At 37.0% G+C, this 17,726-nt stretch overlaps 1 protein-coding gene across 1 annotated transcript; it reads left to right on the top strand.

Annotated features, from left to right (window-relative positions):
- The first annotated feature begins 5,519 nt into the window (after window positions 1–5,519).
- LOC137962178 (F-box/LRR-repeat protein At3g48880-like) lies at window positions 5,520–6,351 on the top strand. The gene is made up of 3 exons (XM_068808909.1): window positions 5,520–5,860; window positions 5,931–5,943; window positions 6,052–6,351. The coding sequence occupies exons 1-3, from the start codon at window positions 5,520–5,522 to the stop codon at window positions 6,349–6,351; spliced, it is 654 nt and encodes a 217-aa protein (XP_068665010.1).
- Window positions 6,352–17,726: the final 11,375 nt, after the last annotated feature.

The raw sequence follows: 17,726 nt of genomic DNA, 5'->3' as shown, positions 1-17,726 counted from the left end.
CCTAGTGGTACTCTAAACACTGAAAAATCTAAATGAAGGTACGTTTTTGGTAGCAGGAGCTTCTGGAAATCATTGGAATGGATTTCAAGACATGAAAATTATTTCTATACTACCACTTGAAATTATTTTTTTGATTGATGGACTTCTCAGATTTTGTGGCAAGATAGTTTCAAATACTATGTCATTTTCGTTGATCATTATACCAAATACATATCGTTTTACCTACTCAAACAAAAATCTGAAGTTTAGAAAGTTTTTCACTATTACAAAGCCATAGTAGAAAATTACTTCAAAAGAAAAATTATCACACCCTATTCAGACAATGGGGGAGAATATACAAGCCTCAAAGATTACCTTTCTTTAAATGGCATCTCTAACCTAACCACTCCACCCTATACACTTGTACACAATGGTTACTCAGAAAGACATCGTCATATTGTTGAAATTGGACTCAACTTACTTTCTTATGCCTCCCTTCCAATCGCCTTTTGGTCCCATGTGTTTGCCACTATTGTCTATTTAATAAGGGTTTTTACCAAAATACCCAATTTCAAAAACATATTTCGAGAAATGACGATGCTATGAACTTTTTTTGAAAAATACTTAACTTTGAACGGTCCACTGTACATGTGTATAGCCAAAGGTGACACATAAGCATTGACTAATTACGTGTCACACGTCATCTGCACTGCATGAGTAGATGGACAAGTCGACTGCCATGTCACTATTCTGCCACATCATCTACCAAGTAAGATGCCACGTCATTAAATGATAAAAATTTGAATAATTTTTTTAAATCATATTTATGAATACACTTTTTACTACCTTATATCTAAAATAATAAATTATTAAAAAATTAACCCTAACTCTAAGCATCCAGCACTTATAACGTTGACTGGAGGCTTTTTTCATTTTTATCCAATAATGGAGGCTTCTCTTGACAGTCTTTACTGAACTCAACCAGGGAGAAAGGATTGCGCACTTATTGAGTTATCTCCACACTACCTGACCCATATTCGACGCTCTCTTATTCAATAATTTTCCATTGGCAACTCTTGACTCAGAAGCTTGACCTTGCCAATAAATTTGGTAAATGACAGAAAAGGAAGAGAGAAGACGAATCGCCATTTGATCAAAGGTTTCTGCAACTCCTGTGGGCCAAAGGAGTGGCCTCCAAGGGAAGGCTTCCATTTATTCTCGAGCAAAGAAGGTGTCACCCCTCTTTATGACTGCAAACCATGAACCAAATAGAATTTGATTCACATTTCAAGACGAATGAAATATACTTGAAACCACTTTTTTTTTTTGTTCTTTAAATGACATGAACAGAATTTTAAATTCAATTACTTTTCTGCTTAAAAAAGACATTCCCATCTTCCCGAGTTCAAGTCGTAGAACTATACCAAGAGAAATGAAAAGAATTCATTTCTGGGTTTGTATATTAGGGAAAGAAGGTAAGGAAGTAACATCCAAAAGAGCTGAAACATGGTGACATTGATGCTAATGGTGGTTGGTTTTGATGTTTCCATCTCAACATCAAATCACATTATTTTCATTTAACCATTTTTTAATTTTGACGAAGAGAGAGTGGTTGAGAGGGGGGCGTTTAGGCCGAGCGGCAGCTGGCACTGTGAGAGGGCGAGAGGAGAGGAGAGGAGAAAGATCGAGGAAGAAAGATAGAACCAAAAAAATAAGAAGTGAGGGCTTACATGGTGCGAAATGATAGGGAAAAAAGAGGGTTAATAGATAATGACGTGGCATCTTACCTTGCAGAATAGTGATGTGTTCATCTACTCACTCTGTACTGATGGTGTGGTGACACGTAATCAATCAAAACTTATGTATCACCTTTGACTATACACATATACAGTGGACCGGTCAAAGTTGGGTATTTTTCAAAATGAGTTCATAGCGTCGTCAATTCTCGAAATATGTTTTTGAAATTGGGTATTTTGGTAAAAAGCCCATTTAATAAACAAGATGTGAACCCCTACGCTCAATCTATCAGCTCCCTATGAGTTAATTTCCACTAAACGCCAAATTATTCTAAACTAATTATATTTTGTTGTTTATGTTATCTTTGGTTTAGTCGATATACATATCACAAAGTTGATCAAAAGTCTAAAATATGTGTATTTCTTGGTTACTCTTTAATTCAAAGAGCTTACTAGTGTTTTGATCCATCTACTTCAAAAAAAATTGTTTCTCGTCATGTCAAGTTTGTAAAATAAGTCTTCCTATACACCTCCCACAATTATCACCTATTGCATTTCACCTCCACGACCATAGATACATGGATCCCCCATTGCTTACTATTTCATCAACTGTGTTACCACAATTGACTTCTCACACTCTACCTCAAGGGTGCCCACAAGACATGCCTCCTTCTGATGATAATTCACAAACCTCTGAGTCATCAACACATCCCATAGAAACTGAGCAAAAACCACGATCCATCCAACCATCACCAAATACTAGCCATTCTTCCATCAAAACCCAATCTACCACCCAACATCACATGACCACTCAGGCCAAAAACAATATCAGTAAACCCATTAAAAAACTCAAACTTCACACCCACCTACCATGCCAACCCAACCTTGAACCTACCTCCATGACTCAAGCCCTCAAAGATCATAACTAGCATCGAGATATGTCTAAAGAAATGATGATTTTGCTTGTAATGGGACTGGGGAGCTAGTTTCTCATGATGGTAATCAAGTTGGTCATAAATGGATTTTTTGAATCAAAAGGCATTTTGATGGGTCCTTTGATAAATTTATTACTCATCTTGTGGTCAAAGGATTTCATCATTGGCCAAGTGTGGATTACCAAGAGACTTTTAGCCCGGTTTTTAAGTCCACCATCGTGAAACTTATACTTAGTATTACAATTAGCAATGGTTGGTCCATTCGACTACTCAATATCAACAATGCCTTTCTTCAAAGTTTGGCTCTCAGAAAATGTTTATATGGCACAATCTCTAGACTATGTTGATTCAAAACATCCAACCTATGTCTGAAAACATCATAAAATTATCTATGGTCTCAAACATGCTCCACACGCATGGTATCATGAACTGTGTCAATTTCTTATGAGTTCAGGTTTCAAGATTTTTCACTCTGATACATCCCTATTTACTCTAAATATTGGCATACATGTTCTATTTCTACTAGTGTATGTCGATGTTATTATTATTATTGGTAATATTGATGTGCATATTTCTCAATTTGTTGATTTCTTCGCTCATTATTTCTCTCCGAAAGATCTTGGCTCTCTTCTTACTTCCTTGCAGTTGCGGTTGCTTTGCTTCATAATGGCATATTACTCTATCAATGTAGATATATCCAAGACCTGCTAAAAAAAGGACTCATATGGAAGATGAAAACCTATTCTCACCACTTTGCTGACAAACTCTTCATCACTCACCTTGACCTCAGGCCTCCTCTCTCTAATCCATTACAATTTCTTGAAGTAGTTGGCAGCATGTAATATCCATCTTTCCCTCAGCCTTATATTTTCTTTGCTATCAATAAGATGTCCTAGGTTATGCATCAAATGACTGACGAGCATTGGGTAATTTTCAAATGAATTTTAAATATTTATGTGGTATAATGGATAATACATGGGTTCTTGGATGCGGAATGGGTTGAAAAAAAAAGTTGATTAATCTTCCACTAGTACCTACCTAATTTATTTTGGGAGAAATCTCAATCCTTGGAGTTCAAAGAAGCAGCACCATTGTTGCTCGTTCTTCTACAAAGGTTGAGTATCGATTAGTTTCTACTACCATTGTTGAACTTGGTAGTAGTGCTCTCTACTTATTGAACTTGGTGTGACTACGTCATCTTCTCCTATAGTCTATTGTGATAATATTGGTGCCACTCAGTTAAACTCCAATTTTGTGTTTCACTCCAGAAAGAAACATGTAGCAGTTGATTATCACTTCATCCGTGATCAGGTTTAACTAGATCTACTTCGTGTTGCTCATATTACTTCTATTGACCAACTTGTTGATCTTCTTACAAAGCCATTGCCACATTCACAATTTCAGTTGCTAAGAAATAAGATTGGCCTCCCTAATCATGGCTTATCTTGAGAGGGCATGATAAGGAATTATCTTCCCTTCAATTTAGGAGATAAGCAGTCAGATGATTGTATTTATCCTTTCTGTTGTAAATTGTATATAAATATCACTCTTAATCAATGGAAAGATGTGGTTCTGTTCAACCTCTATCCTCTCTACCTCAAAATGAGCAAAAGAAAAAGTAGGAGAGTCTAAAGAAGGACAACTAAGCACTCTACTTCATTATGCATGCAGTAGATTCCTCAATTTTTTAAAGATTGTCTTCTCCAAAACAATAAAAGAAGCATGTCCCTCCTCAAAGTCTATAACAGTTTGGAAAGGGTTCTAAATGTCCGCCTTCAAAATCTTGTCAACATTTCAACCTCTTGTGGCCAAAGCAATTGGACCCCAGGCTACTTGCTCAACTGTCAATTAGTTGAAGGCCAATGGGGAGATGGTTAATGACCAATATATCGTAAAGAAATCCTTATGAGTACTCACCACAAAATTCAAATACATTGTGGCCGCCATCACAGAGTTGATGGATATGTTTCAGCTCTTTGTTGATGATCTCTAAGTTCCCTATAAGTATGTGATCAAAGACTCTTGTAAAAAGCTGAGTCAATAGTGGAGATGGCATTGAAGAGTCAGCTAATGTTGCAAGGTGATATAAACAAGTGGTCCAACTAAAGAGAGAAGGGTGGACAATCCAAAGTCCAAGCAGACATGTAGGAGAAGGACAAGAAAAGGACAAGTATCATATCTTGTGCAAGTAGTACGACCACTACATGTCTTAATGTCCAACCCAAAAGGGAGAAGCATTCATTCAACCTACATTGGATGATGAAGGGGAAGACTTCGAACAAATAAAGTTTTGTATGGCATGTTCAGTCTACCGGAAGTGAACGGATTTATAAACTAAGCCGGCTTATCTTAATTTAGAAGAACTATGCCCTGGCCTAGTTAGGAGATGTGTATCTCAGCCTAATTACGAGACTCAGTTGAGTCTCATTCTAATTAAGAGATGTTTGTTTCAGTCTAATTTGGAGACTTAGCTCAAGGAGGTTAATAGAAGCCATGAGGTATGTAAGTTTCTCAGTTTAAGTCAATTTTTTTATGATGAACTTAGTTTAAGTGAGGCTGTTAGAATCTTAGTTAAACCAAACAGTGCCAAAGGTGGGATTCATAAAGGTCAAGGGTGATCAGGAACTCAATAAAAATGCTGTACCTGATTTTTGTTTTAGAAAGACTGAATGGAACAGAACGCACTGTTGTGCATTCCTTCATCTCAGAAATTTTATTTCTTCCTTTTATCATTCAGGTTTGTTCAAATACTCTAGCAATTTGATCATGTTTCTAACGATTAAGGGCTTGACTAGAGTCATACAAATCTGAACTCGACTCCTGTCTCCGTCTGACAGATACTACAGATACCATCAGGTCGTGCTGCGAGATGGAACAAGCAAACAGAATGAGAAGCTCACAATCGAGAGAATGGGGTCAGATGGACTCGAACATCCTCATCTGCATATTCGAGAAACTCCTCGTCTCGGACCTGCTCCTCGGAGTTTCTCACGTTTGCAGGGAGTGGAGAATGGCTGCTTCTGAAACCCGTTTTTTCATAGCAGGAACTCAACTGAATCTTCTGTGTCTTGATAGTTTCTCTCTGAAGGAGACGGCTATTTACATAAATCTACTCAAGATGGCGCTGAAAACCGACACCAACCTGGATCATTTGCAGTTCCCTGAAGACGTAATGCTTCCAGAAGATGTTACTATATCCATCGCACAGAGGTAATACTGTCATTTTTCATTATTTTTAGTTTATTTTCAAGAAGATTTTTTTTTTTATTATCTCTTGCAGAGATGCTGCTGGGGCAATCTTACTGGGTATTATTTCAGTTTTATTTTGATCGATTTTTTATCGATCCAAGTTGGTGAGTCTTCCAACTATGGTATCTATTAACTCTTTTTCTTATCAACAGGTCTACTTCTCTGAAGAGTCTGTTCCTGCCCCAGATTTCTGTGTCCCGTTTGCCCACACCCCCCCCATCACTCTTGGCAAAGACTCTACCATACTGGAACAATCTCACACATCTTTTGAAGCAATCACCTCGAGAGCCACTGCCGTCAATTGCATCCGATTAGTTGGTCAGTACTGCAAGAAGCTCACCCATCTGGGTCTGTATGGAATCAAAGAGAAACCGGAAACTGAAGCCATCGTCACATGTTTCCCAGAAATCCAAAGCTTGGATTTCAGAACCTGTTTCTTCACTGTTAAGTAAATGTCTTGTATTCATTATTACCGGTTCGCGACCCGTCAACCCAACCGGTCGACTCGACCCGACGGTTTGTCCCCGATCCAGATGACTTAATCGGGACTTTCAGTTTGGGACTGAGTGAGTTCGAGACATTGAGAATATTAGGGATTCTAGGGGAGAAAGGTTTTTCGTCAAGGGAGATATCGAAAACTCGATTTTGTATACTTGGAGCCGCAAAACTTCCTCTTCTTTGATTTTAGTGGAATCTCGTCGTCTCCTCCCGTGGATGTAGGCTGTTGCCGAACCACGTAAACTATGTGCCTCTTGTGATTGATTTACTTCATGTTTTCATTTTCTCATTTACTTATACATTTCGTAGTTTGATAATCTTGAATCTATGCTCTAATTTTAGTCTTACATCTAACAAACTGGTATCAGAGCTGTGTTTCCGGCAACGACACCGGATTTCAGCTCTTCTCTCTTTGTTTCCACTACTCTGAATGGGAAGAGATCTCTCTGTCCCGAGCTACCTCTTTTTCTGGCAATAGTGCCGGACTGCTCTGAAAGGGAAGAGATCTCTCTATTCCGAGCTACCTCTTTTTTTCGGCAACAACGCCGGACTGCTCCGCATGGGAAGAGATTTCTTTGTCCCGAGAGAGAGCTCTGTTTTCTGAGCGTCCCGAGAGATAGCTCCGTTTTCTGAGAGTCCCTAGAGAGAGAGGGCTTAATCAACTGAGCAAGGGAAACTTAATTTTTTTCCCTTTTGAGATTGAGATTATTTTGGTATAATGGATGCGAAGTATACAGTAGAGAAGTTCGATGGACAGATGAGTTTCAGTCAACGGCGCGTGAAAATGCGTACCCTGTTGGTTTAACAGGGCTTCTACAAAGCATTGAATGGGAAGGAGAAGCTTCCAGCTACGATGTCAAAGGAAGACAAGGAGGAAATTGACATCAAAGCACTAAGTTCAATTCAATTGTGCTTGACAGATGAGGTTTTGCGGGAGGTTGCGGATGAGATTACCGCGACTGGTTTGTGGCTCAAGTTGGAGAGTATTTATATGACTAAATCTCTCACAAACAGGTTGTAATTGAAACAATACCTCTACACTCTTCGGATCAAAGAAGATACATCTATTAAAGAACATCTTAATGAATTCAATAAGATTGTTATAGATTTGAAGAATATAGATGTTACTATTGAAGATGAGGATCAAACATTGATTGTACTGTGCTCTTTACCCTTTTCGTATGTGCACTTCGCTACGACTATGCTCCATGGGAACGATACCATATCTATGGAGGATGTTAAGGCATCCTTATACTCTAAGGAGTTGAGGAAGAACGTGTCTACCACTGGGAGCGAGGAACAAGTAGATGGTTTGTTTGTTTGAGGGAGAACGAAGGGAAATAATTTCTCAAATTCTAAAGGCAGTGGCCGTTCTAGGTTGCAGTCAAAAGGCAAAAAGGGCAAGTGCAATTATTGTTGTCAACCGGGTCACTTTGTATGAGTTTGTCCAAAACTCAAAGAGAATGAGAAAAGTGAAGGAAATAAAGATGTTGTTGGGGTTGCTAAAGATCATTCAGATGGTTCGAATATGTTCTCTCAATTGATGCTTGTGTTACACACATAAGATTAGTGGATACTTGAGTCGGGCTACTATTACCACATGTGTTCTACCAAGGATTACTTTGCGACATATAAGTCGGCAAAGGTACAGTTTTGATGGGGAATAACATGCCCTGTAAAACTATAGGGATTGGAACGGTTCAAATCAAGATGCATGACGGTATAATGAGGACTTTGTCAGACGTTCGGCATGTACCAGATTTGAAGAAAAATCTTATTTCACTGGGTTCTCTTGATTCTCTTGGTTGCAGATATACTACTGAAGGTCGAGTTATGAAGGTTTTCGTAAAGGTGCTTTGGTTGTGATGAAAGGGAAAAAGGTTGCTAACCTTTATGTGTTTCAGGGCGGTACAGTTATAGATGTTGCTGCAGTTTCCTCATCTGCATATTCAGAGTAAGACACTACTCGTCTGTGGCATATGCGCTTAGGGCATATGAGTGAGAGGGGTATGACAGTTTTGAGTAAGCAGGGTCTGCTTGGTAGTTAGAAAACAGGGAATTTAGACTTCTATGAACATTGTATTTTTTGGAAACGTAAGCGTCTTAAATTCAGTACGGTAATCCACATAACCAAGGGTACAGTGGATTATATTCATTCTGACTTGTGGGGTCCCTCTCATGTTCCTTCAAAGGGTGGTGCTAGGTACTTCATTAGTTTCATTGATGACTACTCTAGGAAGGTTTGGATTTATCTGTTGAAGACAAAGGATGAAGCGTTTCTTACTTTCAAGCAGTTTAAGGCCATGATTGAGAACCAAACTGTAAAGAAGATCAAGCGTCTGAGGACTGATAATGGTTTGGAGTTCTGTTCAGGGGAGTTTAACGATTTCTGCAAGAATGTGGGAATTGCTCAGCATCGCACAGTTAGAAAGACTCCTCTGCAAAATGGCAGAACACATGAATAGGACACTCTTGGAGAGGGCTAGGTGTATGCTCTCTAATGCGAGTTTGGGTAAAGAATTTTGGGCTGAGGCAGTTTTCACAGCATGCTACTTGGTGAATTGGTCTCCATCGACTGCTATTGAGTATAAGACTTCTGTTGAGGTATGGTCTAGAACTCCTGCTAATTATTCCAGTTTAAAATTTTTTGGTTGTCCAGCTTATGCTCATGTTAATGAGGGAAAATTAGAACCTCGTGCTAAGAAATGTATATTTCTGGGTTATGCATTTGGGGTGAAAGGGTATAGATTATGGTGTACTGATCCCAAGTCACTTAAGTTTCTTATTAGTAGAGATATTACTTTTGATGAAAATTATATGCTTCACCCAAGAAAGGAGTTTGATGATGCAGTTAGAAATCGTGGTATAAGTGAACAGGTGGAGCCAGAGTGTGACACTTCTAGGAGAGACATATAAATCACTCCAGTTCTGTCTATTGAGGAAAAGGTATAAGATTCTAGTGAGGTAGAAGATGCATCACAAGAGCAACAGTACAGTTTGGCTCGAGATCGAGTGAGGAGGCAGATTAGGCCACCTCAAAAGTACCACTATGCAGACATGGTTGTTTATGCATTGACTGTGGCAGAGACCGTTCAGTTTTAAGAGCCTTCTAACTACTGTGAAGTTGTCACGGGTAGTGATTCTGCAAAGAGGACTATTGCTATGAATGAGGAGATGGAATCTCTCCAAAAGAACCAAACTTGGGAGCTTGTGAAACCACCAAAGGGCAAGAAGATTGTTGGATGCAAATGGGTCTTCAAGAGAAAGGAAGGAACTCCAGGTGATGAAGATGCTAGGTACAAGGCACGTTTAGTAGCAAAGGGCTATAGTCAGAGAGAGGGTGTAGACTTCACTGAGGTCTTCTCACCTGTTGTGAAACATAGCTCTATTCGTGTGTTGCTTGCTATTGTTGCTATGTTTGACTTAGAGCTAGAGCAGTTTGACGTCAAGACAACTTTTCTACATGGTGAGCTTGAAGAGCAGATTTATATCCATCAGCCTAAGGGGTTTTTTGTTTCGGGAAAGGAGGACTATGTTTGTTTGCTTCAAAATTCTTTGTATGGGCTGAAACAATCAACTAGATAGTGGTATAAGAGGTTCGACATGTTTATGATGGACCATAGTTATTCTAGAAGTGAACATGACAGTTGTGTTTATTTCAGGAAGATCTCAGATGGTTCATTTGTGTATCTGTTATTATATATTGATGACATGCTTATTGCAGCCAAAGATATGTTTGTGGTCAACAAGTTGAAGGCTCAACTCCGTAGTGATTTTGAGATGAAAGATTTGGGCGCAACAAAGAAAATATTGGGCATGGAGATCTGTAGGGATAGAAAGGCAAACAAGTTGTACCTGTTACAAAAGAGTTATATTGAGAAGGTACTTGAGCGTTTTGGGATGCAGGATTCTAAACTTGTAAGCACTCCTCTTACTGCTCATTTCAGACTTTTAGCAGAGTTATCACTACAGACCGAGGAGGGGGAGGAACACATGTCTCATGTTCCATATGCTAGTGCAGTTGGGAGCCTTAGGTATGTCATGGTTTACACTCCCAGATATTTCACATGCGGTTAGTGTTGTGAGTAGATATATGGCACATCCTGGCAAGGGACACTGGCAGGTTGTGGAATGGATATTTCTATATTTGAAGGGTACTATTAGTACTGGTTTGGTATTTGGGGGTTGCAGAGATAATGGTGTTGTTGGCTATGTTGAGTCTGATTATGCTGGTGATCATGATAAGTGGAGATCTCTGACATGTTATGTTTTCCCTCTCTCGAGTTGTGCTGTGAGTTAGAAGGCAACATTACAGACTACAATTGCCTTATCCACTACAGAGGTTGAGTACATGGCTGTGACTGATGCAGTGAAAGAAGCTATCTGGTTGAGAGGTTTACTTGGTGAGCTTGGTTTGCCACAAGGTGCTACAGTTGTTCACTGTGATAGTCAGAGTGTCATACATTTGACTAAAAATCAGATGTATCATGAGAGAACTAAACACATTGATGTCAGATATCATTTTGTGAGAGATATTGTCTCTCAGAGACAGATTGAGGTAAAAAAGATTGGTACCGCAGAGAATGTAGCAGATATGATGACCAAACCAGTTCCTACACTCAAGTTCAAGCACTGCTTGGACTTGATTGGTGTTTGCAGAATCTGAAGTGGATGCCCTAAGGGGCAAGGTGGAGATGGCGATAAACAGTTTCATTTTTCAAAGAGGATTAATTGAATTCAAGCCAAGGTGGAGAATTGTTAAGTAAATGTCTTGTATTCATTATTACCGGTTTGCGACCCGACGGTTTGTCCCCGACCCAGATGACTTAATGGGGACTTTCAGTTCGGGACCGAGTGTGTTCGAGACATTGAGAAAATTAGGGATTTTATGGGAGAAAGGTTTTTCGTCGATGGAGAAATCAAAAACTCAATTTTGTATGCTCGAAAACGCAAAGCTTCCTCTTCTTTGATTTTAGTCGAATCTCGTCATCTCCTCCCGTGGATGTAGGCTGTTACCGAACCACGTAAACTTTGTGCCTCTTGTGATTGATTTACTTCATGTTTTCATTTTCTCATTTACTTATACATTTCGTAGTTTGATAATCTTGAATTTATGCTCGGATTTTAGTCTTAGATCTAACATTCACCGAGTCTGCTTTGGATATCATCCTCGACGGGGCGAAAAATCTAACAATGATTAATCTCATACATGTCATTTTTGCAGATGAGAGGGACATGAAGAAGCTCTCTATCAAAATTTTCAAAGAAAGAGGAGCCAAGAATCTGAAGCCAGAGGTTCGTCACAAACTCGCTGCTCATGAAAAATTCCTTCACTGTGGAGGGAATATTTGTCATCATTGTTATTGGTTTTACCCGTTGGAGCCTTTAGATCTTTAATTTTCTTCAGCCTCAGTAAATGTTTGTTCTTTGTATTACAAGGTGGCGCCTTTTGATCTTTAATTTTCTTCATCCTCGGTAAAGGTTTTTACATTTTTTTGGGTTTTGGATTGCAATAAGAAGAGAAATCGTCTTATAGTTTTCAAATTGTTTCGTTTCAGTTATCTAAATCAGGGTTTAACATACTTGTATCTGGCACCTGAAGATCTGAAAACAGCTGACATCCATAAATCTAAGACATACCGGCATCATCATATATCAAGGTTTGATGCACCAGTAGTTAGTATTGTATCGAGCACCTAAAAATCCAAAAAAAAATAAAAATAGCATCACTACCGATACTTCTTGGATTTTTTGAAGGTTTATAAATCAGTACTAGTGTGTATCGGTGCTATCTTGTAATCCACTCTTGAACCCGGTGGAGCCTTTGGTATCGGTGCTATCTTGTAATCCATTCTTGAACCCTATTATTTTCCTCTTTATTACATTGTTTTCTTTATCAGGAAGGAAAAAGATAGCCCACACGGCCTCAATCGTAACCAAATCAGATAAATGGATAGACCTCTTTTTACAAGAAATATGAACCAAAACATCCGATGCATCAAAGGTATTGAACTACAAATCATGAACTAAGTAACATTATGGATAAAAATGGAATGAAACAATCAGACCTAGTGGTACTTTATACACTGAAAGATCCAAATGAAGGTACTTTTTTGGTAGCAGAAGCTTCTGGAAATCATTGAAATGGATTTCAAGACATGGAATTATTTATACACTACCATTTGAAATTATTTTTTTCTGCTTGATGGACTTCTCCGATTTTGTCCCAAGATGGATTCAAATATTATGTCATTTTCGTTGATCATTATAACAAATACATACGGTTTTAACAAAAATCTGGAGTTTAGGAAGTTTTTCACTGTTGCAAAGCCATTATGGAAAGTTACTTCAAAACAAAAATTAACACTCTTTATCCAGACAATGGGGGAGAATATATGGGTCTCAAAGATTACCTTTCTTCGAATGACATCTCTCACCAAACCACTCCACCCCATACACCTGTACACAATGGCTACTCAGAAAGACGACATCATCATATTATTGAAATTGGTCTCAACTTACTTTCGCATGCCTCCCTTCCAATTGCCTTTTGGTCCCATGCCTTTGCCACTGCTGTCTATTTAATAAATAGGGTGCGACCCCCTATGCTCAATCTATCATCTCCCTATGAGTTAATTTTCCACCAAACGCCAAATTATTTTAAACTAAATATTTTTTGTTTTTTATGTTATCTTTGGCTTCGTCCATATACATCTCACAAAGTCTATCAATGGTCTAAACTAGGGGTGGCATCGAGCCGAGCTGAGCCCGTACCTGCCTATGTTCGAGCCGAGTTTGATTTAAATATTTCGAGCCGAGCCGAGTTTGATTTAAATATTTCGAGCCGAGCCTCGTCTCGAGCCTAAAATTGTTATCGAGCTCGAGCCCAAAAAATTTAACCGAACTCGAGCCGAACTCGAGCCTCAACATACATTTAAAAATTTTCAAAAAATATATATCAAATAAATTATATATAAAATTATACATACATTTTACATAAAATTGGACATGACCTCTACATAAAATTACGCATAACCTATATATATAATACATGAATAAGATTGAGGCATAACCTCTTCTTAAAATTGAGTATAATCTATGTATATAATACCTGCATAAAATTCGGCATGACCTCTACTTAAAATTGAGTATAATCTATGTATATAACACTCCATAAATACTCCATAAACACTCCATAAATACTCCATAAACACTCCATAAACACTCCATAATATTATCTATACATTCCATAAATACTCCATAAAATAGTCTAAACACTTCATACACTGCATAATATTATAAATAAACTTCATATAATAATCAAACACAACAAAATAAAATAAAATATCACTATCAATTTATAATCACCCAAATAAAAACTATAAATCCATTATAAAATTACAAACTATAGTTGTTTCTCTTAATGCTAGAAAATAATATACGTCCCTGCATGAGCAAAATCTCCACCTACGACAAAAACAAAAAAAATAAAATTAGTTATTGTCAGATAAAAAAATACTCTTCCACTACTAGTTACTTAATGTCGTTAAAAATATTAAAATTACCATGATGAAAGAAACATGAAAAATCATGTAGCTGGTAGCATTATCTCTACACTCTTCTTCTCAGGCTGTAATCATAAAACAAAATTTTAATAAATAAAACTAAAAAATATACTAAAAAATATCATAATAAATAATTGATCAAAGAAATTCACCTTTTGATTTTTCTTTACACCGTGAAGAACCCGAATCCAATCATTGCCACAAATCAAAGTTTGAACTGTACTTGGTGCCAAGGAAGAACGATATGAGTCTATTACTCTACCACCAGCACTAAATGTAGACTCTGAAGCTACTGTGAATATGGGAATTACAAGGATGTCTGCTGCCATCTTAGATAATACCCAAAATTTCATATGATTCACTTTCCACCATTCTAAAACATCAAAATCATATTGTGAAGTTTCCTCACAACTATATACACCTTCTTCAAGATAAATTTTCAATTCTGACCTTGGTGAATTAACTACATCCTTTTGTTTCATATAAATCATCAACTTTGACCAACCTGAACTTGATGAAGGCCTACGACTTGTGGAAACACCCATAGAGCTACTAGTACTTGAAACAATCTCTTCATTTCTAATATCCATATTATATAAGGATACATATTCATCGTAGATCTCATATAAGGTGCGTCGAACTAAATTTATATTCATTGTAGCTTCCTCCTTAGAATATATCACTAGAAAACATATTTCGATCAACTTTAATTTGACCCTTGGATCCAAAACTGAAGCAACAGCCATCGATAAATTGCATTCACCCCAATACTTCTCAAATTTCTCTTTCATTCTACTAACCATTGTCCTAATGAAAACATTTTCATTTGTAGAATGAAAATCCAGAACTTCTTTTACCCTATATACCTCACTAAGGTACAAATTAGAAGTAGGGTAGTCACTCCTAGAAATTATATTAGTAACTGCATTAAAAACTTCTAAAATCTCACACACCATGTCAACCTTTTCCCATTCATAAAAAATTGGCAAACAATCATATGTTGGTTCTCTAAATTTAAATCTAGAGAATGCATCTTTGAATTTTAATGCAGAAGACAACATGTCATAAGTGTAGTTCCAACGAGTTGGACAATCAATAACTAACCTCTTTTCACCAAGTTCTAATTGTTGTACAATTTCAGAAAAAGTGCGAAGTCTAGCCTCCGACAGATTTATGAATTTGACACTTTCACGCACATTATCAATGATATCTTTAACCTGAACAAGACCATCTTGGACTAATAAGTTCAAAATATGAGCACAACAACGCACAAGAAACAACTTTCCACCACACACCAAAAAAATTTTCCTTGAAAAATCTTGTTTCAAAACTCTGATACAAATATCATTATATGCATCATTATATGCAGCATTATCAACTAAAATACTAAAAACTTTATTTTCGATTTCCCACTCTTTCAAACACTTGTAAATAGCATCTGTTATATCAACGCCACGACGAGGAGGAGGAACATGCACAAAACTCAAGACTCGTTTTTGAAGCTTCCAATTACTGTCATTAAAATGCCCAGTAATAACCATGTATTCAATTTTTTGATTTTGAGACTTCCAAAGATCCATGGTAAGACTAATCTTGTTAATCTCTTTTAACAAAATTTTTAATTTCTTTTTCTTTGCCTCATACACCTCCATACACTCCTTCTTAATAGTCTTACGGGATATTTTCTCATAATTCATATTTGCCATCTTCATTACAAAATTAAATCCCTCCTCTTCTACTATCATGAATGGATGCTCATGCATAAGAATCCAATGAGCAATGAGTACTCTCATTTTAGCTTGATCATATTTTCCTCCAAAATCCATAAAAGGAAGTCCAGATGGACTCTGATCAACATTAGACTCCGCTCCCACTGGTTGAAAGTTTAAGGTTTTTTGTTTTCTCATTGCCACTTTTCTACTAGTGCAACGTTTCAAATGTTGACTCATATGTGTGGTCACTCCACTACTAATAACACTCAAATTGATTTTACAATGAACACACTGAGCCTTTTTTGTACCATTAAGTGATACTTCTTTGAATTCCAACCACACATGAGACGTTTTTTGTCTTTTTGAAGTATGAGTAGAATCACCTTCATCCTCATTTATGGTAATTTCATCTGGGCCCACTTTTATGACAGAGGGTAGTGACTCTAGTGGAGTTGAGTCACTATTTATAGTCACACTAGAACTAGTGTTAATTATTGATGTCAATTGAGGAGGTGTTGACATTCTTACTTCTACAAAAAAACAAAATTACACATTAAAAACATAAAGAAAAGAAAGTTATCCGAACAACAAAGATCCCACACATAATTTAAGATACTTGTTTATTCTTAGAGGAAGGTACGTGACATTGTGACAATTGGGAACGACCCTTGTCTTTCAATGCAGCGGGGTCTCTTTGAGCCAGTAGCCCTGCACCCAATAGTTTCCAGTCCAATATACCGATCCTTTTTTTATAAATAAATTTAAAAACTTTTAAGATAAGGAAATAAGCACACCAACATTCTCTTCTAATATTCTGATGAAATTCAACCTCAATACCAAGAAATTAATGATAAAAATGAAAAAAAAATCAACACTTACAGAACCCGAAAGTGTGTTCGTCGTTCAGGGATATCTTCAAAAGTCTTTCCAAGAATGAAGGAGCACTTCTGAAATGAAGCAAGAGTTAGAACTTTTGTAGGGTTAGGTCGACAACAAAAAAAAACAAAACATTAAATAAAAATCTTCGCTCCCGTCGGACCGTCGCTTTCATCTCGTCCGCGAGGAAGAACTTCGGATGAAGAAATTGAAGAGGAAGGATAAAAATCGATTGTAAAAAAGAGAGATAATTTACATCCATATATATCTAACGTATCAATTCAACGAAATATGAACATTTGACAAGGTTTAGGCATCATATATCATCCAATGAGTAAATTTAAGACATCAAAGGTTCACACACAAGATCTCAATTTCCAAAAGATAGAAAAGGAACTATCAAATCACTTTTGCTAATACATCAAGCCATATAACATTTTAGAACAGCAGCAGATATAAGTTCGATGAGAATTAAGAGAGAAGGACAAAAACTATCTTTTTTTATTCTTTTTTATAATAAAGAGAAGTTGGATGCAATTAAGAAAGCTCTTGATTCCATTAACTATAATAGAGTATTATTGAACAGAATATGTTACTAACACTCAAAATCATGAAATAAAATTCCATTGCTAAAATATATCAAGTAAAAATTTGAATACCATTGCTGTTTATTGCTGAAATGTATGATAAACGTACAAAATTTTATAAGAGGTCAGACACCTAAAAATAAGAAGGCAAAAAGAAACAAGATCCCACAACTTAAAAATATTTGAAAGTCTAGAATAATAACTTCATTTATGAAGAACAATGAAATTTGAGCAAAAAAATCATTGACAACCAACCAACTATTTTCCAAACATTATAGCACTTGAGCTTAGTAAGTCATTCTGAGATATACAAAAACATAACAAATGACAAGGTGGGGGATTTTTCTCCCCCACCCTTCCTTTCCTTCTTGAATGTCATAGCTCAGTATGAAGTTTCCTGGCTCTCAGCCAGCTAGAATGCAATTGATGGCACACTCAAGCAAAACATAAAACAAAATGAAAAAAAAATTAAGAAAATAAAATAGGTCAACCTTATACAATTTGTATAAAATGATCTTCTTACCTTCTACCCTTAAATATAGAACTCACCGTTTTAAAAAATCAAACAGTATCAACACTCAAAATCATG

The sequence above is a fragment of the Aristolochia californica genome, unplaced genomic scaffold (assembly GCF_029961685.1).
Source record: "Aristolochia californica isolate CCGP_79_NKW_82.1479 unplaced genomic scaffold, dmAriCali1.0.hap1 SCAF_4, whole genome shotgun sequence".
Classification (NCBI taxonomy): Eukaryota; Viridiplantae; Streptophyta; class Magnoliopsida; order Piperales; family Aristolochiaceae; genus Aristolochia; species Aristolochia californica.
The sequence above is the reverse complement of the archived record's forward strand: the minus strand, read 5'-3'. Positions and strand labels throughout refer to the sequence as shown.

What these genes read in the sequence shown, in the direction of transcription:
- LOC137962178 (XM_068808909.1), top strand. Translation starts at nt 5,520, where the DNA reads ATGGAACAAGCAAACAGAATGAGAAGCTCACAATCGAGAGAATGGGGT.